The sequence below is a fragment of the Panthera leo genome, chromosome A2 (genome assembly GCF_018350215.1).
Source record: "Panthera leo isolate Ple1 chromosome A2, P.leo_Ple1_pat1.1, whole genome shotgun sequence".
Taxonomy (NCBI): domain Eukaryota; kingdom Metazoa; phylum Chordata; class Mammalia; order Carnivora; family Felidae; genus Panthera; species Panthera leo.
In genome coordinates this window covers 61,189,847-61,211,888 of record NC_056680.1, presented here as the reverse complement: position 1 = coordinate 61,211,888, position 22,042 = coordinate 61,189,847, and the positions used below count along the sequence as shown (strand labels likewise).

The 22,042-nt window shown below is 60.0% G+C and overlaps 2 protein-coding genes across 4 annotated transcripts in view; one reads left to right on the top strand and one right to left on the bottom strand.

Annotated features, from left to right (window-relative positions):
* Positions 1–874: 874 nt before the first annotated feature.
* On the top strand, positions 875–9,942 carry LOC122205298 (coiled-coil domain-containing protein 201-like). The gene is made up of 3 exons (XM_042913573.1): positions 875–932; positions 6,467–6,892; positions 9,241–9,942. The coding sequence occupies exons 1-3, from the start codon at positions 915–917 to the stop codon at positions 9,403–9,405; spliced, it is 609 nt and encodes a 202-aa protein (XP_042769507.1). The 5' UTR covers positions 875–914; the 3' UTR covers positions 9,406–9,942.
* Positions 9,943–19,568: 9,626 nt separating this feature from the next.
* ADCY1 (adenylate cyclase 1) overlaps positions 19,569–22,042 on the bottom strand; it is a 106,941-nt gene continuing 104,467 nt past the window's right edge. For all 3 annotated transcript variants that reach the window (XM_042913510.1, XM_042913518.1, XM_042913528.1), the window contains exon 20: positions 19,569–21,277. In XM_042913510.1, the coding sequence (XP_042769444.1) occupies positions 20,951–21,277 (327 nt within the window). In that variant the 3' untranslated portion in view covers positions 19,569–20,950. The remainder of the gene's footprint in view (positions 21,278–22,042) is intronic.

Genomic DNA, 22,042 nt, shown 5'->3' with positions numbered 1-22,042 from the left:
GCTGTTCAGGTGGGCCCCTAGCCTCTTGTCTGCACCCCTCCCCTCAGTCCCACTCCCAGAAATGCCTGGGGGGGTGGAGGGGGTAGGGGGGGTGGGGTGGGCTGGGGTAGGGTAGAGGAGGTAGGAGGTGGAGTGGAGGGGGGAGGAGGGAGGGGGTAAGAGGTGAGGTGGGCTGGGGTGGAGGGGGTGGAATGAGGATGGAAGGGGGTGGGGGTGGGGTAGGGGAGTGGGATGGAAGGAGTAGGGGGAGGGGTTGGGGGGTGGGGTGGGTGGAGGAGGTAGGGGGGATGGGGTGGGGTGGGGGGAGTTCCCAGCAGGGGGTACCAGATGGGGTGGGGGTGGTGGAGGTGGTGGAGGGGCAGGAGGGAGCTCTCAGCAGGGGGAATGGGGTGGGGTGGGATGGGGTGGAAGGGTTAGGGGGGGCACTCCTGGCAGGGGGCTAGCACAGGCCCCAGGAGCTGCCCTGATGCCAGTCCCGGAGCCGCCAGGGCCCATCTGACAGCCGGTGCCCCTTTGTCCCGCAGGGTTCTGACAACCACCCAGCGCTCCGCTCCCTAGCTCGGGACGCAGGGACACGGACCTTGCCGTGGGTGCCAGGGCGGAGTGACGGTGTCCCCTCTCTAGCTCACTGTGACAGGCAGGTAGACCACCCGGCGCCAGGCGCGCTCGCGGGGCTCAGGTTCCGGCGTCCACGGCCCCGCGGCCCTGACCTCTTCGGGCCAGAAGCGCACACAGGTGCGTGGAACCGACCAGGTGGACACCCTCAGGGCTCGGCCCGCCCGCGCTCCTCCCTGCGCCTGCGCCGCCACGGGCCCAGGTGGAGGCGGCGCGCAGGTGGGGTCCCGCCCGCGGGTACTTCTGGGACCGGGCTCGTGGGCCCGCGGCTGCAGCGGCTGTGTCCTCGCCGAGGCGGGATGGAGTCCGGGGCGCAGGTAGGCCGTTATGGGGGGCGCTGGCGGCGGGCGGGTCAGAGTCACCGCGCATCCCCTGATGTGGGGCGCCCTGCGCTCAGACCCGAGGCGCCTTCACCTGACACATCAGACAGGTGCCGGGTCCTGCACCTCCGCCCCTCCCCCAGCCCGTCAGGGAGGCCGGGTCAGTCGGTGTCCGCCCCGCGGGGAGCCTGTGCGACGCCCGTTCCGCGTGCGCACGGAAAAGCGGGGTGGAGGGGTCCCCGGGGGAAGTTAGAGCCTGCCCTCCAGAGCCCTGTGCTGTGGCTGGGAGGGGACCCCTCGGACACTCCCCAGGCCGGTCTGGGCGGCTGCTCCGAGTCTCCCCGAGTCTCTGCTCACCTGGTTCCCTCTCCAGACAAGCGGGGACCTTTCTCCTGTCCTTGCCCATCTTCATTTGCAGCTAGGTAATGTCTTCCCGTGGTGTCGGGGTAAGGGACTAAACAGGTATGGGTGTCCCCTCAGCCTTCCCCAGCCCCCACCACAGGCTAAGGATGTTTTTATGTTTTACTAGAATGTTACATTTGTAGTTTTCCTCAGTTTGGGGGGGGAGGGTGGGGAGGAGCCTGTACCCAAAGCATAGGGACCTTTTCTTATCAGTGCATGAGAAAAACGTGTGTGCGTGTGTGTGTGTGTGTGTGTGTGTGTGTGTGTGTGTGTGTCCGTGTGTCTGTCCGTCCATCCATCCATCCATCCATCCACCCACCCACCCATCCATCCATCCACCCACCTGCTCAGGGTCTTTGCATGTTTGTTAGGTTTTGGTTTTTTCCTGAGTCTGAGGAGCATTAACCTCTCATTTACCTTTCACGGGAGGTGTGGGCTGTGTGTTTTCACTGAGTACATTGCCGGTTTGTCTTTGCAGAAGTTTCAAATGTATTTATTTTAACGTATTTTCCTTTATGGCTTCTGTGTTGTGAGCTATCATTTGAAAGCCTTACTTCTGACAAGATTTACAGAGAAATCACCCATATTTCTCTCCAGTGCTTTTATAGTTCTGTTTGTTTGTTTGTTAACATTGGCCATGGAGAAAAGAGGCAGGACCGAAATAAAACAAAAGTGTTCATGTGGGGGTCTCAGAATTGTAGTTCGGGAACAGCCCAAATCATGTCCCCCCTGGGGACAGAACTCAGGGTTTTTTTAAGACAATGGGGAATGTTGGTCTATGTCAGTTTTGATTGGTGTTGGCCGCAGAAAACTCAGATTGGCTGAACAGAATTGTTTCTAAGTCTCTCACCAAGCAAAGTCCATTATGGTAGTAGGTTGCAGGGTCTTGGGGTGAGTCCTTGGAGTTTATGGAGGTTGGCACAGTTCAAAGTTCATGGTTGCACCATGAGAATTGAGTGTGAGCCGCCCCCGCCCCATGGCCTCCTGGCTCCCTCTAAACACCCTTGACATAAGCGACCCCATTTCATTGCCCCTCTCACAAAATTTACCCCTTCTATCCATTTGGAATTTATCCTGGTGGAGGATCTAACAATCCAATTTGTTTCAGATTTTTCAAAATTATTCTGTTTTTATTTCTAGTAACCTGTGAATTTTTAAAGAGTATAATACTCAGTCCCTTGTCATTTATTTTCATGTGGGGTACAAGGTAGAGGCGTGGCTTTGCTATTTTTTTGTTTTCCTAAGTGACCAACCCAGCAGAACAACGACATGCAGTGGAAAAAACTCCCTTCCCTGCTCATTTGAAGCCCAGCTCTCCGGGCAGTATTCCCACATGTGTGTCTAGATCATTTGCGTTGCCCGTGTATCGCTACAGACACACACTTCTTTCTGTAAGCTGTCAGCATCACAGCATTGTCTAATCAAAAATGTATCAAATTGTTCTTATGGAGAAGCCTATCGACATTTGGTCGTTTATTGGCTCAGTTTGCTTTCCTGAACAGGCTAGTTCGAAGTAACTTCTGCTAATGAGAAAATGTGTCCCCATTCCCCTGTAGTGTCTTTTTAGCAGAAGCCCTGGTCTGTGCTCACACCCCACGTGTGCCCTGAGCCTGGTCCCTGTAAAAAGTAGCATGGCCTAGCATTTCCCTTTACAAGCACCAATTGCCTTCATGGGACTTGGATCGTTTCTTTCTCTTTGATCTACCAGGGGCTACAAAAATACATAAATAAAATGTGGGCTTGCCTCAATGACTTGTTTATTTCCGTTTCTCCATACGTCTCTGTGGATTTTGCTCTGTGTTGATGCTACGGTATGTGTTGCAAAGGTAATTCCAGAAGGAAAACATTTTGGCTTTTGTTTCCTATCACACTGTGGGGCTGTCTTGGGTCTTTTTCCACGCATTCGGCCTTTTCCAGCGATGACATCAGAGGCACTGCCTGTGTTTACTTGGTTCCTCCCTGCCTGGCCTTTCTTGTCATCCTGCTTTGGATCTTTCAGAAGCCTTCTGTCTCCCACACAGCTTCACATACGCACCGCAGCTGGACGTGTTTTCGAACCCAACGCCAGCCTGCTGGCAGGCGAGCGTATTCTGTTTGCCTTTGCTGCCAGGGCAAGGGTGCCTGGACTTCGACTACCAAAGAAGATGTGCACGTGGAACATAGGTGGCGAGGAAATGAAAAGGCGTTTGCCCCCGCTGGTTGTTAAAGCCCGCGCCGCTGGGAGACAGCGCCGTTCACCTATTAGAAAGCCGCAGAAGGTGTCAGGAGTGGACAGCCCCAGGTCCTGGGAGGTTGCGGAGCCCCTAGAATTCTCCCATGTACCCACGCCACCCGACGACGGGGCAGTTGCATTGAGAGACCGCTGACTCATTCTCTGGAGCAAATCCAGTTCGGGCTGTTTGAGTTCACGTTAATCAATTTCTAAAGCTTTTGCTAAAGGAAACAAGGTGCCAGGAGCAGGCCAGGAGCTACACAGTTGAAGCTCTGCAACCGGCCCCCTCCCAGGAGGGCACTCCAGCCTGGCTTTCTGACTCAGGGGCTGGTGGGGGGGGGGGGGGTGCCTCCTGCGGGCATACATGGAGCCAGACCTGTTTTCTGTTTCCAGCTGGGCTTGTGCCTCCCCGAGCCACCCAGTGATGATGCGCTCACCTCCTAGGAATGCTCTGATTGCTCCCTGAGGTCAGATTTTGAATGCCCGGCACCTTCCACTGAGCACGTTTCTGCAAGACCCAACCCCTCCCCCCACACTGCTTGCAGACTGTCTCCTGCCCTGGCCTGGCTCTCAGCCCCTGTGGGAAATTCAGACACCTAACTCTGTTCTCACAGCATCTATGCCGTGTGTCTCATTCAGAGAGTCGGGGACGTGGAATATCATCGGTGATTTCACACACCCTTGTGTATCAGGATTCCATTTATGACACAAGAACTTCTTTGCGTTCGGGACACATATTCCGTGGTTTTATTCTTTGTTACAAATCGCTAACAGGGCAGGACCAGAGAGAGGTTGAAATTGGACTTTCTAGTTTTCCTTGTTTCTCTGTTTGACTTCAACAAGGACGGCCAGACTGCAACCCCACGGGAGACCCCAGGGCCCTGGCCCACAGAAACAGACCGCCAACATCTCCCTTGAGCCGCTCAATGCCGGTGTGATTTGTTAGACAGCAAACCGAAGGCTGCTGTGCGGTCTCCCTCCCCCGCAGCATCCTGAAAGAGACAGCGGGAGCATCTGCGCTTTCTTCCAGGACAAGTTTAGCCCTTGACCAGTTCCACATCGTTAAAATGCTTTTCAGCTCTGCCTCCCCCCAGTCCCTAACCAATCACTCCCCTTCATGCACACGTCACAGCGGGAATTCAAGGACCACAAAGTGGCAGTGTGGTACGCCGGCCGCTGGCGCTGTTCGCGCCCTGTGTGGAAGCCGGTGGACATGCCGCTGCCACGCCTATGGTGCCAGCAGGCTTTCCAGAACATCGGCGTCATTTCGTCTTGGAGATTTTATACACTTGCTCTTTTGAAAGAGTTCTGCTTCCTCCTGTACCCTGTGCGACAGCCACTTTCTTAATGGTTTGGGGCAGCACTGTCAGCAATGGACTCTATCACTGGAAACTGCTCTTCCCACCACCGAAAACACACGTGGGACGTCCTGCCAAGGGGGATCCAGCTTGGAGATGAATAGTGACTGACGCTGCAGCGAACAAGGCAGTGCTGTCACTTCTTCAGGGTTTTGTATTCCTTCCCTTTGGCTACGTGCCTGGGGGTGCAATTGCTGGGTCGTCGGTAGTTCTGGTAACCTTCTGAGGAAACTCCACGCTGCTTTCTATAGTGGCTGCACCAGTTTGCATTCCCACCAGCAGTGCACGAGGGCTCCCCTTTCTCTGCATCCTCACCAACACCTGTTGTTTATGTTGTTAATTTTAGCTTCATTGACAGGTGTGAGGTGATGTCTCATCATGGCTTTGACTTGAGTCTCCCTGATGATGAGTGACACTGAGCATCTTTTCATGCATCTGTTGGCCATCTGGATGTCTTCTTTGGAGAAGTGTCTGTTCGTGTCTGTTGCCCATTTTTAATTGGATGATTTGGTTTTTTTTTCTCTCAAGTTGTGTCTCTCAAGTATGCCTCACATACTTTGGAGATTATTCCTTTATTGGATTTGTAGTCCACTGATACTCTTCCCCACTCCATACGTGGGATTGGACTTCACTTTGAACATGACCTAGCATGGTAGTAGATTGGCTAGATGCAGTACGGTGCTAATTAACAGCACGAATTGATATGTATTGAAAAGACACACGAGAACTGCTTACAAAAAACAAACTGCTCAATCTGTCACATAGTTTTGATGTGACAGCTTTGCTTTTTTTTTTATGTTTATTCATTTTGAGAAAGAGACAGAGTGGGGGAGGGACAGAGAGAGAGGGAGACAGAGGATCCAAAGTGGGCTCTGTGCTGACAGCAGAGAGCCCAGTGTGGGGCCTGAACTCCTGAATCATGAGATCATGACCTGAGCTGAAGTCAGATGCTCAACCAACTGAGCCCCACAGGTGCCCGAAGTGACAGCTTTTCAAGGAGCACTGTGCAGACCATGGCTTTATAATGATGATAAAACTATTTGCTGAGTACAGTGTGTTAGCATCTAGAAAAAGCCGTGAGCACAGGAGTGCGAGGGGTTCCACCAAGGCTTTGTTCTGGAGGAAGAACCAGCCCTGACAAAGCCACTGCTGCAGGCCGGGGTCTCAGGACCCAGGATGGGGACGCTCTGTGTCCCCCTACCCTGCACACCTGCCCGATGCATGCACCTCTGCCCAGACTCCTGCTCCTTTATGTTGAGTGTAAATGTTAAGATGAATTCACTGATGACGTTTTTGCAGTTTTCTCCTGAAAACAAGTGTCTTTACGTGAAAACCGTCTGTTTTCCGGTTCTATCATTAAAACCATTCTGACTGGGGTTTGGTTTTGACCAAACAGCAGACCAGGCGGAGCCGGAGGAGTGCGGCCCGCCCTGCGCTGGGGTCTGTCTCTGGGCGGCGCACTACCCAACCAGGGGCACAGGCCCAGGAGGAGGGTGTGCCCTCAGAGGCTCGCTGCCGTGACCTTGTAGAGAAACGACCTCCGTGCTCCGTTTCCACAGGTGTCTGGGCTGAAGTCCACCGCAGAAGATGAGGGTCCTTCTTCAGTGACGAGTCAGCTGTCCCCGAGAAACGTCCCGAAGCATAGCACCCCCCGGGATGCCACGCCCAGCCTGCACAGGAGGCCACCGGGCCGTGTCCCCTACCGCCCGGAAGGGAGCCCCGTGGCTGAGTCCCCGCTGCCCGAAAGCCTTTCCTGGAGCACCATGGCCACCCTCCGGAACCTGCAGCTCTCTACCGTCTGGCCGGCACCCACCTCCGACCCCTGGGATCCCGAGGAAGATCCTCTTACACCCGCCTCGGTCACTCGGAGGCAGCAACAGGCAGAGTCCCGGGGAGCACGGAGCCGGTCTCCACACTTGAGGTTGCCTGGGGTCCCCAACACCTCGGGGAAGAGAAGGAGGGACCCAAAGGAGCTGGCGGCTGTGGTAGGATTGTCCTGACCCCAACCCTGTCCCTGTGCCCCTGACCCTGTCTCTGTGCCCCTTTGTCCCTTACTGTGTCCCCACCCTGACCCCAACCCTGTCCCCGACTGTGTCCCTGACCTGACCATGTCCCTGTGTCCCCACCCTGACCCCAACCCTGTCCCCAACTGTGTCCCCGACCTGACCCTAACCATGCCCCTGTGTCTCCGACCTGACCCCAACCCTGTCCCTGTGTCTCTGACGCTGTCTCTGTGCCCCTGACTTTGTCCCTTACCGTGTCCCCACCCTGACCCCAACCCTGTACCTGTGTCCCCGACCTGACCCTGTCCCCGACTGTGTCCCCACCCTGACCCCAACCCTGTCCCTGACTGTGTCCCCGACCTGACCCCAACCCTGTTCCTTACTGTGTCCCCGACCTGACCCCAACCATGCCCCTGTGTCCCTGACCTGACCCCAACCCTGTCCCTGTGTCCCTGACCCTGTCTCTGTGCCCTTTGTCACTTACTATGTCCCCAACCTGACCCCAACCCTGTCCCTGTGTCCCTGACCTGACCATGTCCCTGACCTGACCCCAACCCTGTCCCTGTGTCCCTGACATCCCTGTGTCCCCAACCCCTGTCCCTGACTGTGCCCTTAGCTGGACACTGGCCCTGTCCCGGCTTAGCCCCACCCCATCCCCACCTGGGGGCTCAGGGCCCATGGAGGTGGCTGTGACCTGAGAGAGGGTAGCTACCCTTCCCTCACTGCTAGACCTTTCTGATGTCCTGGGCCTGCCCCACCTGCTCTGAGGGGTCATGTGACCCCATGGGGAGCATCTGTACCCCCCAGTTCCCATCTGCTCCCCCAAACTCTTGAACACGCTGCCATAAATCCTGCTGGCCTTCTTAAGGTGGAGTGGGTGAGCCCAGGAAGCTGTGGGCTCTTTCCTCGTGGCTCAGTGCAGACCCGGGGCCTCCCCCCATGTTCCCCTGGCCCCCGGGGCCCCTTTCCTACTGTGAGCTCTGCTCCCTGGCCCACAGCAGCGTCACCCTCTCCTCTGACGCCCTTGTGTTCTAGAAGGTTCTGAGAAGGGCACTGTGGGGCTTCGGCTGGCTCCAGCTGGCCTGTCCTGCTGACCAGAGGTGGGATGTGTCTGGTGGACAGTGGGCCTGTTGGTTCCCTGGGGGAAATCCCCACTCTGCCGCCCTCAAGGCCCTTGTCCCCCCCACATCTGCTGAAACTCAGGGGAAGTTGGGTGTGGGGTGGCCTGGGCAGTGGCTTTCTCCTCTTACCCCTCATGTGCCCTCGAGATGGGTGCCGGGATCCACCTTCTGAGGTCACCGTGGGATGCCTGGCCTCTCCCACTGGCTCCTCTCTTTGGCCTTTCAAACCCCTGTGCTTGGCTCCGCTTATGTCTCTGGGGCGTTACTGGGGGAGGGGGAGCTTCCCTGGTGCCCCCGCCTGCCTTCTGTGGCCGCCTGGTTGCAGTTGGGAGCCTGGCCTCACAGGGCTGTGCGGAGCTCTACGCGCGTGTCCCTGCGGGCCAGTGGTCCTGCCTGCTGCCAGGAGAGGCGTGAGCCTGGCCAGAATATTCTGGAGCTGACAAAGGGAAGGGGCCTGAGGGTCTCCCTGCGGGGCAGATATTGCGATGGTCACAGGTCCCCACCTGCCCCCAGAGATGGGGCAGCCCTCTCAGTGCAGACACAGAGCTCCCAGCTGCGCTGACTGCTCTGGCTGGTGGCCCCGCCCTCCGGTTCCACCATCTGCCCCCCTCCCTCAGCATGCCAGGGCACCAGCCTCTCCTGTTCCTTATTTACCCCCAGAGGGTTGTCACTATTGTTTACATTTTGAAGCAATTGGGAGGGCCTGCCATGGGGGCTGAGAACTTCCAGACTTGTCCTCTGTGGCCCAGCCCCAGCACACCCCCCATGTGGTCTGGCTCAGCTCCCCCACCCCGGCTCTGCTTTCTAACAGCCTGAGCCCCCCTTGTTTAGAAGCAGGGCTCATCCTGTCCCACCTCCCCACTCCCCGACCCCCAGGTCAGGGGGCCTCCCTGCCGCAAGCCTGGACAGTCACCTGTCTGCCCCAGGCCGATGGTCCCACACAAGCCCAGCCGGCCCCCCAGCTACCCCTCTGCACCCTTGTCAGACCTGGCTCCCTGGTCCTTACCCACCCCTCCTGTCCCCACACCAGGATGCGGCCCTCTGGGCGGTTGGGGCACGTGGGAGCAGACAGACCGGGTGACCAGGGAACCCAGGGGGGCAGGGGTCTGCAGTCTGCATGGGCACCTGCTGGCCATATGAGGCTCGTCTCAAGCGACAGCCAGGGCTCCTGCAACGTAGGCCTTCTCAGGGACACCTCTCCCCCCACAGACAGAGCACGTGAGGCAGTGGGAAGTCAGGCTGCTTCGGGACATCGAGGAGGCCACTCAGCACGAGCTCACCATCGAGGACGACTGCATTTTGGGGCCGGGCCAGGAAGCACTGTGTTCTGGGGCTCCCGCGGCCAGCCCTCCATCCACCGACTGCAAACCCTGATCCTCGGGGCTCCCCCAGGCCTCACCTTGACCACTTCCCTCTCCACTGTGATGCTTGGGTTGGGTGGGGGGCAAGTTAAGGCTCCCGTAACTCCGATCCCATGCAAGGCCCTCAGAAGCACCAACGGAGAGCAGGGGATGGAGGGAGCAGGTGCCCCTGCCCCCGGGGGTTCCCCAGGGCCACCCAGGGACCAGGGAGCGTGGTGAGCTGCCCCCCCCCCCAACACAGAGCTGGGGCCACACTCCCAGCAGGCTCAGGGTGCATTCCGGGGAAGTCAGACACCGCGACTCACCGGGAGGTGGTTCCAGTTCAGGCACTGGTTTTGTGGGGGTGGTGAGAATTTAACCCCCTACGGTAGTGCGTTCCTGGGGCTGGGGTCCCACCAAACAGATGGGGGGGTGCGGGCCCTCTGTCGAGAGGAGGGAGCGGGGTGCTTGGTCCAGTCCAGACCATCTCGGGCACAGCTTTGCGGGATACTTCATGGTTATAAAAACAGAGCTCGATTTTATTCTTATAAATGTGTTCATCCCCACTCTATTTTATTTTGTAATATTTATTTTTGAGACACAGGGAGAGGGAGACACAGAATCTGAAGCAGCTCCAGGCTCCCAGCTGTCAGCCCAGAGCCCGATGCAGGGCTCGAACCAACGAACCGTGAGATCATGACCTGAGTGGAAGTTGGACACTTAACCGACTGAGCACCCCCCCGCACCCCTAAATTCTTTAAATCATCTGAATACAGTAGGGGTATCTCATTTGTGGGGTTTTTAAAAAGCAGGGATTTGAAATAGTGGCTAAGAACAGCGTGTAGCTAGGCTGGACGAGGATGGCGGCTCTGGCGTTTATTCTGAGTCGGGAACAATCCAGCATTTAACATGATGCTTTGAAATGTGGACACCTTCTAAACACGCACAGTATTCGGGGGCTTTCTGTGCCAGTCACAAATGTGTAGAGATGTGGAATACGGTGTTTTAAATCAACAAAAGGAAAAAGCATACAAAAAACAATATTTAAAAGCATGATGGGAGAAACAAGTTCAAATATAGCAATAATCCTATTTTCTAAAGGGAGCTTAAATTTCCCAGTTAACAAAGAGGTTCTGACCTTGTGATCTTTTTAACCCTGGCACGTGACACTGTAGAGCGTGGTTACCCCGAGGGAGAAGGGGGCCTGCTCGTGGGGGCGCGTGAGGGGCTCTGGGGCCGGAAGAACCACTGCCGGCGTGCGCGGTGGCCATGGGGTGCCTCGCATCGTGAATACAGAGGGCAGGTGTCTCCCTGTAGGTCCTGGAGGCCACGCCAGGCCCGGGGCCCCAGGAGGACAGGGGACATGGCCTGAGAGGAAACACCTGGGCACAGACGTGGAGGTGCCCCTGTCCCAGCCACATGTGGAACTTTCACGGATGGGAACACACACCATGCGGGAAGCAGGTGTGAAGGCAGAGACGCACCAGACATGGGAGCAGCATCGGGGGACAGTGGTGACATAAGAGGATGCCACACAGAGAAATACCCAGCAGATAACGTGTAGGAATTAAGAACAGGGTGAGAGTAGGGGTGCCCGGGGGGGCTCAGTCAGCTAAGCATATGACTTGATTTCAGCTCAGGTCATTTTCTCTTGGTTTGTGAGATCGAGCCCCCTGTTGGGCTCTGTGCTGACAGCAAGGAGTCTGCTTGGGATCCTCCCTCCCTCTCTCCCTCTCTCCCTCTCTCCCTCTCTCCCTCTCTCCCTCTCTCCCTCTCTCCCTCTCTCCCTCTCTCCCTCTCCCTCTCCCTCTCTCTCTCTCTGCCCCTCCCCTGCTCACGCTCTCTCTCTCTCTGCCCCTCCCCTGCTCTCAAAAAATAAAGAATAGGATAACAGAAGTGAGCAATCCCACAGGAGCCCTGGAAGATAAAATCGAGGGCATCTCCCACAAAGAGAGTAAACTTGGAGAAAACAATGGCTGAACTGGCATCCAGTGTCCAAATCCTAGGAGGTCAGACATGAGGACAGAGAAACAGGCCCTGCACATCAGGCTACTCATCCAGGACAGTTCCCAGCCACAAACACCTCTCACCAAGTTCCAAGGATGATCAGGAAGCCTGCCGGGTCCTGCTGCCTGGGGACCCACCGTGTTCTCAGTACTCAGGGAACCGACTGCCAACCTGGAATCCCAGTTCCCCCTACAAACACCCCAAGCGTGCCCCACCCCCCCACACCTGATCCCAACGCGGCAGGTGCATGAAAAGTCCAACTTGCGGTTCTGGTTTCAGGAACTCTGGATCCGCTTCTGTGCTGGTGTCGGGGCCCCACCCTGTGGCTGCTGTGGGGCCAACGCTGTTTGTTGACATCCCCATGCCCACCGGCTGCCGCTGGGTTCACAGGCAGAGAGCCCCCCACAACCTGAGAAGGCGGCCTTGTCCGAATCTGCCAGTTCCCACGGTGCTTACTCCTCGCCGTCCTGCAGGCCGGGCACCGGAGATCCGGGCATCAGTGCGGTCGGTTCTGGGGGGTCTCGTTCTGCACGGGCACCCGTCCCATCACGGGGACCAACCCTCGGCCTCCTTGAACCCCGACTGCCTCCCTGCAGGCCCAGCCTGGAATTTGGGGAGGGGGACAATTCCATCCCTACCAGACCTCCCTTGGAACACGGGTCCTCGCAGTTGTGATTACCATGAGGGTGCAGAGATGACGTCATTCTGGATTAAGGTCACACCCTGCACCCAATGCAGACGCGCAGGGAGAAGCCAGCGGCAGGCACGTTGGGCCACCGCGAGCCCAGGACGCCGGGGGCCCCCCAAAGCTGGAAGAGGCGCAGGCCGGACTGCCCCCCACACGCAGAAGGAACGCGGCCTCCAGAGGCGGGAGGGTACATCTCTGTTGTTGAAGCCCCCCAGCTTGGGCTCCTGGGTCATAGGAACCCCCAGAGATGCATACAGCCGTCTACGCAGTCACCCTGTGCACTCATTCATTCATTTCATGGCAGGGACGGCAGAGCAGGGGGAGGGCAGGTTCTAAACACAGAGACGAGGCCCCTGGGGAGGCTGACCGCGAACCAAGACGTGGAGGCATGTGCCGCAGAGGGACCCCTGGCCCTGGCTGAGCATCTGGGGTGCCGGGGATGGTGGGGAGCCCGTGTGGAGGCAGGGGCTGGGACAGCATGGAGCGGGAGGGGGCGGCCTTCGGAGCGCCTGGAGGGCCCCGTTCACCTGCGTGAGCTGGGGGCCCCTGCAGGGTTCCGGCACAGCTAGGACGTGACCGGTTGGCATCCGAAGCCCCGTGAGAGTAGCTGGGGGGGATGCAGTGGCCGGAGTGCCTAGGGGCCCCCGCAGGACGGGGCAGGGGCGGCAGACGGGCACACAGGCCAGGCAGAGCCAGAGAAGGTGGTGGATGTGGGACGAGGAGACGGGGCCAGCAGGGCCCCCGATGGCCGGGGCTCCGAGACAAAGCCTGGGGGCCTCCCTGTGCGTCCCTAGCATTGGAAATGGGGGTCACACAGGCAGGGGAGCAGCGGGCAGGGCAGGTTTGGGGCCATGAGGGGTGTGCTCCCTGTGACTTCTGCCAAGCTGCTGAGGCCGGGGCGGGGGGGGGGGGGGAGGGCGGGGGAGGGGGTCAGTGGGTGCTGGAAACAGCCTGGGGCTCAGGGCAGGGAGGAGGCTGAGCCAGCAACTGCCCCGCCCCACCTCTGCCCTCGGGGGGCGGGTCTCGGGCTCCATGGGATGAGCCTGGGCCACAGGCTCCTGCTCTCCAGGGTCCGGCCTGTCCCTTGCCTCCCACCAGATATGTGCGGTCCCTGCACCACTGGCCTCTCTTGCCCCCTAACCTGGGGGTAGGAGGGGGCTTCCCCGAACGGTGGCATTAGCTGTGTCCTGGCAGAGGGTGGCTGGTGTCACTGCTGGCAAACCCTCCCTGACACTCTGGTCTGCTGCCTCAGGGCCTTTTTTCCGCTATGCCCCGACCTTGGCCCGACTCGGCCGGCACAGCCCACTTTTAGTGAGCGGCATGGCTCAGCCTGTTGATGTGGCCCCCCCACTCCCTGCTGTCCCCTCTTGATCTGCTTCCATGGGAATCCCCAACCAGGGGACACTTACCGGTCTGAGGAACCAACCCCAGGTAGTGAGTCATCTCCCCGGAGACTCTTGCTGGGAGCAGAAACTCCACGGCCAGTGGAGGGGTAACTGAGGCCCAGGCGGGGACCCCCCACACTTTATAGGAGACCACCGTCCCCCTCAATGGGGAGTGAGGCAGGAGCCGCTCCAGATCCCGCCCACGACCACGTGGCTTTCAATGAAAACTGCCACAACGTTTAGTCAAGCAATTTTTTCCTTTATTTTTGTTAAATAAGATTCCAGAAAGTATAGTGCAAACACTCCGTAGAAAAGTCGCAATTAAGAAATGTACATTCACGTTAACTTTTCAGTCTGTTCACCTCTTTGTTAATAAAAATAGGACCAATCACTCAGTTCTCTGTCTCGGTTGAACCATCTTGGAAAAGACCGGAAGGTACAGTGAGGGGCTGACGTAAAAATAGACCCGTATTGATTATACAAATCTATCGAGAGAAGCTATCCGGTGACCGTGAGCCGGCGTCACTCCGACCCCGTCACCTGGTTTTGTGTCTGAAGAACTGTTCTCGAGTGAGCTCGTGGGCGGAGAGCCCGTCCCCATGCCCACCCACTCTGCCTTCCGCATTGGGACACAGCCACAGCTGGCGGGATGCGGAGGGTGCGGGGCTCACACCACCTTTCTTGGCAAGTGAGGAAACCCCCCAGGGTGGGCTTTGGGTTGACCATTGGCGAGAACGGAAGCTACTCTAAGGTGGTGGCGGTCACGTGTTACCTTCCTTGTGCAAGGGGGTGTGCAATCGTGCGGCCGGGGCGGGGCAGGGAGGAGGGGCGTCCGGGCTGGGACATGCTGCATCATTGGTGCAGGCGCTGCTGCCCGGACTTGGGCCCCAGGGTGCGCTGTGTCGCGGGGACGCTCTGCGGCCAGCCGGCAGATGGCCCGAGACGGGCCCGTCCCTCTGCGCATGATGCGTGTTTTCAAGTTCAAAGTGGGTTCACACACGTGGGGGTTTCACGGCATGCAATTCTGAGTGCACGTGGCTTGCGAGCCCATAATTTGTACAGGGTGAAGGCAAGACCGCACGACCCCGCAGGACGGATGCTCCGGAGGTGTGGCACCCCAGGGTGTGCAAGGGACGCAGTGGACTTCCTCAGGCTCCCCACGGCGGGGGTGCGGCGGTCCCCTGAGACATGTGCTTCTGTCCAGGGCCCGGGGTCGGGTGGGGCCGCTGGTGGGAGGTGAGAATCGAGTTCTGGCTGCTGGTGGGCCCATGGTCTGCGCCGTGGGGGGCGAGAGTGCACAGACGGGGCACTCAGAGGGGCCGTTCCCACAGACCGTCCCGCACGTCGCACACGACTAGTGAGCCCGAGCGGTCGGCCAGGTCTGGGGGGGCTGGCCTAGGACGGCTTCTCTGTTTACACATCAGTCCCCGGCAGGTGATGCACACTGTTTGCCTCCGAGCTGCCTAGGGCAGAAGGGGTCGGGGCCGGGGAAGCTGGGGACCCGGCACCTCCACGACACCTGTCTTGCCTTCCACGCCCACCCGGGGAAGCCTGCCCTTGGCTGTCCTCCGACCTGCAGGAGGGACCCCGCCCGCCCACAGCGGGCCAGGAGCGTGAGGCACTGGGTGGCTGTGCCATCAGGAGGGACATGGCAGACACGGCCTTCCAGGGCTCACACACCTTCTGACCAGGACTTGGGGGCCACTTGGCTGCGTGTACGTGGGGAGGCGTGTGTGTGGTCTGGGGGTTTCTGGGGGCCCCTGTCTGCCTGACACCAGAGAGGCCTCGCAGGAAGACTTGGGCAGCTGTCCCCCCGCTGCTCCGCGGTTTGCTCAGGCTAGGACAGGTGGGCAGCACACAGATTTAGGACAGAAAGGGATGGAGACAGGGTTCCTCAGGCTTGGAGCAACCTGGTGGGGGCGGCAGTCGAAAGCACAAAATGCTGTGCCGGGGAGAGCAGGACGCCAGGTGAGGCCAACCCGCGCCCGGGGCACAGCCGCGGGCGGCTGGCCACACACCACTCAGAGCCGGCCCGGGTGTGGACCAGCAGGGAGCTCCATCCAAACCAGCAGCGTCAGCTGAGGGCGGGGGGAGGGTGACAAAAACCAAGGGCTCAGGACAGACAGGCCCTGCCATTCTGCACTGTGTGATGCCGCTCAAGTCAATAACCTCTCCGAGCCCCGGGGTGCCTCACAACACCGCGGGGCGCGCAGCTCAGGGAACGGGCCCTGAGGGCCGCCAAAGAGGCGCTGTTTCCTTCGTCTATGGCCACGTGGAGACGTCCAGACGTGTTTTCACCCCGGCCCTTCCCGCGGTTATCCGAGCGGAACCTACAGAACCCAGTGACTCGTGGGGAGGAATGCACAGATTGCACAAAGGAATCGAGGTTGTGTCCGGAGCGACCTCACCCACAGGGCATGGCCGCCCCTGTGGTCAGCGCGCTGACCGCTGACAACGTCACCCAAGAGGGCCCTGTGCGTGGACGTCTGTCTGCACGGCCGCGGGCAGCCGACGACCTGGCCTCCAGCCGTGAAGCCAAGAGGCAGGTGCCCTGCTCCCCGCCAGCTCCTCGTCCAGGGTTCCTGCCCCCCATCTACGGGCCCCTCCGCAGCCTCCGTGCACAGGGAGCCCAGACGGGCTGAGGACAGAAACCACCATACCCAACAACAGAACACGGGCAGTTTGCTGCCTCGATGGCCCTGGGCTTCCTCACCGACACGGCAGACGGAAGGTTCTAAGAACATCAGGAAGAGACTCTGCTCCTGTCTATGGCCGTACACAGAGGTGCCGTGTGGGGGCCACGGCCGCTCTGCCCCTGCCCCTCCTCGCCTCCCAGGGCTGGGATTTCTAAGGGAAATCAAGGCAGGGCACGCAGGGACAGTCCCACCAAACGCCTGGGGGCAGGCTGGCTGCCCCCCAACTCAGTCTGTTCTCTGTGACCCCATCTTAGCCTCAGGAACACACCATCGGTTTGTATTTTGCTCATGCCAGACCGCGTATGCACACACACACGCACACACGCACACACGCACTTGCACACACATGAACATTTCACACCCATGCAAGAACACACACGTACACACATTTCACACCCGTGCATGGGCGTGTGTGCACACACACACACTCACCCATATACATGCACACATGTGCACACACACACACGCACATACGCACTGATGTGAGCAAATCATGGCTCCAGCACAGCAGTTACGGTTTATCTGTGTGAACAGATCTGATGGGAAACAGACGGATTACATCTGCAGGGAAATTAAGAAATTCGAATGTAGGAGTCATTACCACAAAGCCCTTTAGAGAGCTGTGGTCCCCAGACGCCCCTGCAATCATGTTTACTCCCACGAGGGGGACAAGCAGGTGACATGTGTCCCCGGGCACTACAGGACCGGCCTGCAGGTGCGCACAGACAGCAGCCGGCTTCTGGAGCTGGCGTCCCTGGGAGCGCCCCGAGGGCACGGGGTCTGGGGTTGGCACCCTGCCTCGTGCTGCTGGCCACACCAGGCTGTCCCTCCCACCACGGGCACTCTGCATTGCTACATCCGCTGCTGCGGGGCCCCCACGGTCTCTGGGCACAGGGCCTGCCTCTGGCTGCTTGCCACCTGCCACAGTATCGGGGACCCGGCCCCACTCCCCAGGGGCCCGCACTCCCGGGACCAGCTGCCAGTGCCGACCCCACACCTCCGGAGTCCAGCCTGGCCAAACGCACAGGCAGAAGTATATTCCTTAGGCTGAGCCAAATGGAGCCTTCCTGAACGTCTGCCCCTTGACCCCATCCCCACCCTGCCCTCCAGGACGGGGGTCCTCAGGCCACCCCCAGCTGACCTGGGACCTGATTTCAACCCACTCCAGCCTATGACTCGTGAAGACAAACACTACCGCCAGATGCCACAAGAAGACAGGCCACACCCCACGTTTCCCACGTCCCGTCAGAGGGTGTTGGGGCTCAATCGTCCCATGTGAACTTTCAAAGCAAACGCAGCCGGGCAGACAGGAGGTCCAGGCGCCAGGACGTGGCCATGCCCTCTGCTTCCAGCCGGCCACAGCTGCCCCTTAATTTCACCAAACCAAACATTTTAAAATCAACAGCTTCTAAGAAGGTGGACTTTTTGTTTTTGTTTTGTTTTGTTATGTTTTTTTAATCGAAGCCACTACAAAATCGGGGTCAAATCAGTTTCCGGGGGTGACTTTCCATACAGCCAACAGGCCTGCACACTTCAGAATTCCATGTGTCAGCTGTGACCCAGCTGGTCAGGGGGCCACTCAGTGCCCGGCAGGGGGGAAGCACCTGCCAGGTAAGCCGTGCATGGGTGCAGTGGGCGGGGCCTGCCTCCCAGGGAGGGACCAAAAGGACCCGACTCAGGGAGTCACAGGTACACAGCGCACAAGGGCACATGCACACACATGCCGGGATAGAGACGGGTCCACCAGACCGAGACAGAGAAGGGCAAGGCCAACCGGACCCTTCCTCCTTGAGTGGGACAAAGCAGGGGTTCGGTATGTCTAGGCTGCTGATGGGGCCCAGCATGAAGCTACGGGGGACCTGGGGTGTGTGCCTCTGAAGGCTGGCCGGGTCCTGTCTGAGCGCGGAGCCCGAGTGTCAACCAGGCTGAGTGGGGAGGATGGGCGTCCCGGCTCTGAAACACGCGGAGATAGCGTAAGGGGAGTCACAGATGTGCACAGAACCCAGCCTGCCCTCCCTGTGTCCCTCTGCTCCCTGTGCCCGGGGCACCGACAGCAAAGCCCATGGAGGAGCCTGAGCTGGGTCTGGAGGAGGGGCTGGGGGGGCCCTGGAGGTGTCGGCCCCCCATAGCATGGCTCGACTTGGGCACACGTGTGCACATGGCTTGTGTCTGAGTTACCGGTCTGCCCTGCACCGGGCTTGGTTCCACATGTTAAAGTTGTTATTGCTTCTGGTGACAGAAGGTGTCTGGAAGCTCTGGTGGCTTTGGAGGCTGATAAAAGTACAGGCTCGGGGGACCTGGCCTGTGGGGGGTACCGCCCTGCAGGACACAGATCCTGTGGAGTGGACCACCCGGCCCCATGGTCCGTGGAAGCATCTGGAAGTTTGGGGTTGCTCTCTAGTCTACTGAGGTTGGGCATAAGCAGCACACAGCGGGGGCGCCAAGGGACACCCCAAAGTGCCCCCCAAGCAGGGCTTGGCTTCCCCAAGCAGAGACGCGGGGCCTTGGGGACATCGCACATCTGGGTAAAGGGTGTCATTCGCATGGTGACGGGCTGTTCTCATTTTTGGTGGGAGCGAAGGGGTGTCGTGTGAAACACTGTGCTGTTTACAGAGCATCTCAAATAATTCAGAGAGGACCCCACGCGAAAGGCTAACGTTTGTCCGTGAACGCTGTACAAGAGTAAAAACAAGTAAGGCAATATCCTACAGTCCCATCCCAAGTACGGAGGAAGATGGCACACAGCGACCGCTGAGGCGGCACACGGATCCTGCACCCCAGGGAGCCGCGGGGCTGAGCCGCTGGTGACCGACGGTCGCTCGCTCGTGGAGGCGGGAGCCTCGCTGCCGGAGTTGGTCACGGAGGTCAGCTGATCCTGGTTCCGTGGACCCCGGGTTGGGCCCAGCGAGGCCAGAGGGCCACTGAGAGTCCCATGGGCGTCCACCCGCCTCTGGAACCTGCTGTGTGTGTCTGGGGAGCCACCAACCCATCTCCGCCAGCTGAGGGCCGGGGCCCTGAATCTTCAACAACAACTTCATGCTTGGGCCGTCCTGACCGCCCGGCCTCCACGTCCACTTCGAGGGGACACGCGGTCCCACCGGGGCCACCCAGGGAACTCAGGACCCTGCCTCAGTTGAAGGCCCGTACCCTCAATTCCTGTAAAGTCCCCTCTGTCTTGTGACAGAGCACGTTCACGAGGTCAGGCCACAGTGCCGTCCACCGCTCCCCGGCCCCCAACCTGCCCTGGGTGGAAGACCCAGGTCCCCAGCCCTGCAGCTGGGTGCAGACAGGCACACGGGCCACATGCTCACAGGACTCTTGAGGTGACTCAGGTTCCCCTGAAGGAATCATGCCATGTCTCTAAATGTGGGCGGCGGGGGGGGTGGGGGGGTGGGGGGGTGCGCGGGCCGGGCCACTGAGACCTTGTCGATGTAGCGATGGCTGTTGCTGGCCCAGCAAACAGCTTGTTCTCAGGAGGGAGGCTGTTCACCCACCCACTTCTGTCCTGAACCTGCGCGGACTGCCCCGCAGAGCCCCCGCCCGGCAACACGGCTGGGCAGGGTCACCCCCCACGGAGCATGCCACGCCTCGCAGGCCTCCAGCGGGAGCAGCCTGGGGACATCCCCGGGAGCAGGACCCCCAGGCCCCTTCACTGGCTTCAGTCCCCCAGAGCCCCCCGCACTGCATGCTGGAGCTGCAGGTCAGGACTGGTCCCCAGATGGACTTGTCTGCCCAGACCCCCTCCGGTGCCAAAACGGTCTTCCTCCTGCAGTCAGAGCTGAGGCCCCCGAATGTCTCGTCCGGGTATTTCTGGTCTGTCCTTTCCCCCGGCTGCCGCCCTGTGCCCCCAGCAGCACATCCCGGCATCCTCGGTCTGTCCCTGCGCACATAGGTGACTCCCAGACCTCTGCACAGTTCCCTGCAGGGGGCCGGACACCCGCACGTGCAGCCCGAAACTCACTCCGAGACTCCCCGTCCGGCCGCTGGTTCTTCCGCCCAGGCTCTCTCTGGGTCGTGAGGTTCACTTGTTTCAAAATCCATGCAGGCTCATGTTGTAAGTACTGGAGACCAAGATGACCAGCACGGTGACCAGAACAGCCAGGGTCTGTAGGAACCGGTGCCGTCAGGGGTCAAGGGACAGCACAGCGCAGAACAGGGAGGACGCTGGTCTTGATGTGGAGACGTGGCTCGGGGGCCCGTGAGTTCCAGAAGACCCGCCTCTGGCTCTCAGCAAAGACCGTTCTGGAAGGAGGTGTCCCCACCACCTGCACAGCCACACAGGGGGCTTGTCTGTTCTCCCCAAAACCACCCATCAGGGGCCCAGCCATCTGGGTCACGTTCTTGCCCTCACGGCCCTGCCGAGCGAGGCCTGGCTTCTGTCCACGCAGGCCCCACCACACAGGGTTCATGGTGCATCTGCCTAGGGGCACACTCGCGCTCACGCCCGCCGGCCACAGCTCCACAGCTCTGGCTAAATGGAAGCCTGCAGCCCCGCAGGATGTCCTGAAGGGCCCAGAGCCTGACGCTGACCCGGCCACTCCCAGGCAGCTGCTCCTTCTCTGCCACCGAGGAAAGGACCGCGCGAGCACAGTCCCGTGAAAGCCTCAAGTCCACGCGGGCAGGGCTGCCCCTGGCCCGTCACTGCCCGGCTGCTTCGGGTCATGCCTGGACGGCTCCCCTTCCGCAGCCCAGCCGCTGGCACCCGGCCCTGCTGTCGGCCGGGCTGGTCCCTGCTGGAGCCCCCGAGGCCCAGACGCCCCGCACATTTGTGCCCTGAGCCCCCGGCAGCCAGCGTGGGCTCTGCTAAGCCTCCTTCCCAGCTGCTCCGGGGGGCAGGTGCTGGCCATGGGGGCAGGGGGGGAGCCCTGAGCCCTGCAGAGCCCCCATCCCAGCTCTGACCGGGAGGCCGGCCATGGAGGACACCGGGGGCGGGCCCGTGCCCAGTCTGCCCTGGAGGCCGGCTCGCCCGTAGCCACACACTTTCCGCTCCCTGGCTTGGGAGCCGTTTCCGTCCGTCCTGCCTTCCAGGAAGTACGTCAGCATCTCACCCTTGCCCTTGACGCTGACCTTCCCGCGGCACACGAAGCGGTAGGTCCCCCGGCGCAGCAGCCGGTGAACCTCCTCAGTCACCTGCAGTGGAGGAAAGCAAGCGGGCACCCCTCTGGGTCGGCGGGCGAGGATCCTGGGGGCAGGGCCGCCCGGAGGCTCCCTCCTCCACCCGCCACAGCCTATCTCCAGCATCATAGAGAGCCGGGGACCCAAGGGGCCGCGGGGATCCCCAAAGGGACAGCCCGGGGTCTCGGCCGCCTGCACACCAGCCAGCCACGGGCACGCAGGAGAAAGCAGTGCTCTCCAGGGGGAGGCCCGGGCACCAGCCGGATGCCTGGGCGGGACCAGCTCCAGCAGCTGACAGTGAGGGGCGGGACACACAAACCTGCATCGCTAACATCTGGGGCCCTCACTCGCTTCTTTGAGGAAAGAACCAAATGTCTGATTGGGCCCCAGCAGAGGAAGGATCCCATAAGAAGCATTTACTGGCGGGCGTGCTCAACACGGGAGGGGGCCCAAGTGAGGGGCCGCTGGCGGGAGAAGTGTCTCCGGGAACAGAGGTGGTCAGGGCATGTCGGAGCCCTGGGACCCTGAGAGGCGGGCACCTGGGTCAGAATGTGGCCATGCAGGACTTGCAGAGACCCACATGCAGCATGGGGGCGGGGGCTACGGAAGGGCGGTCCCTGCGGTATGACAGTGGGGTGAGGGAGGCAGGCACTTCGTGGAGAACAGCCACAGTCTGTGGCGGGGGCTTGCTGGAATCTGATTTTGGAAACTTAGTGGACCTGGGACAGTGGCCTGGCTTCACCAAGGTCCCCTCATACGTGTGACCTGTCCTGGGGAGGC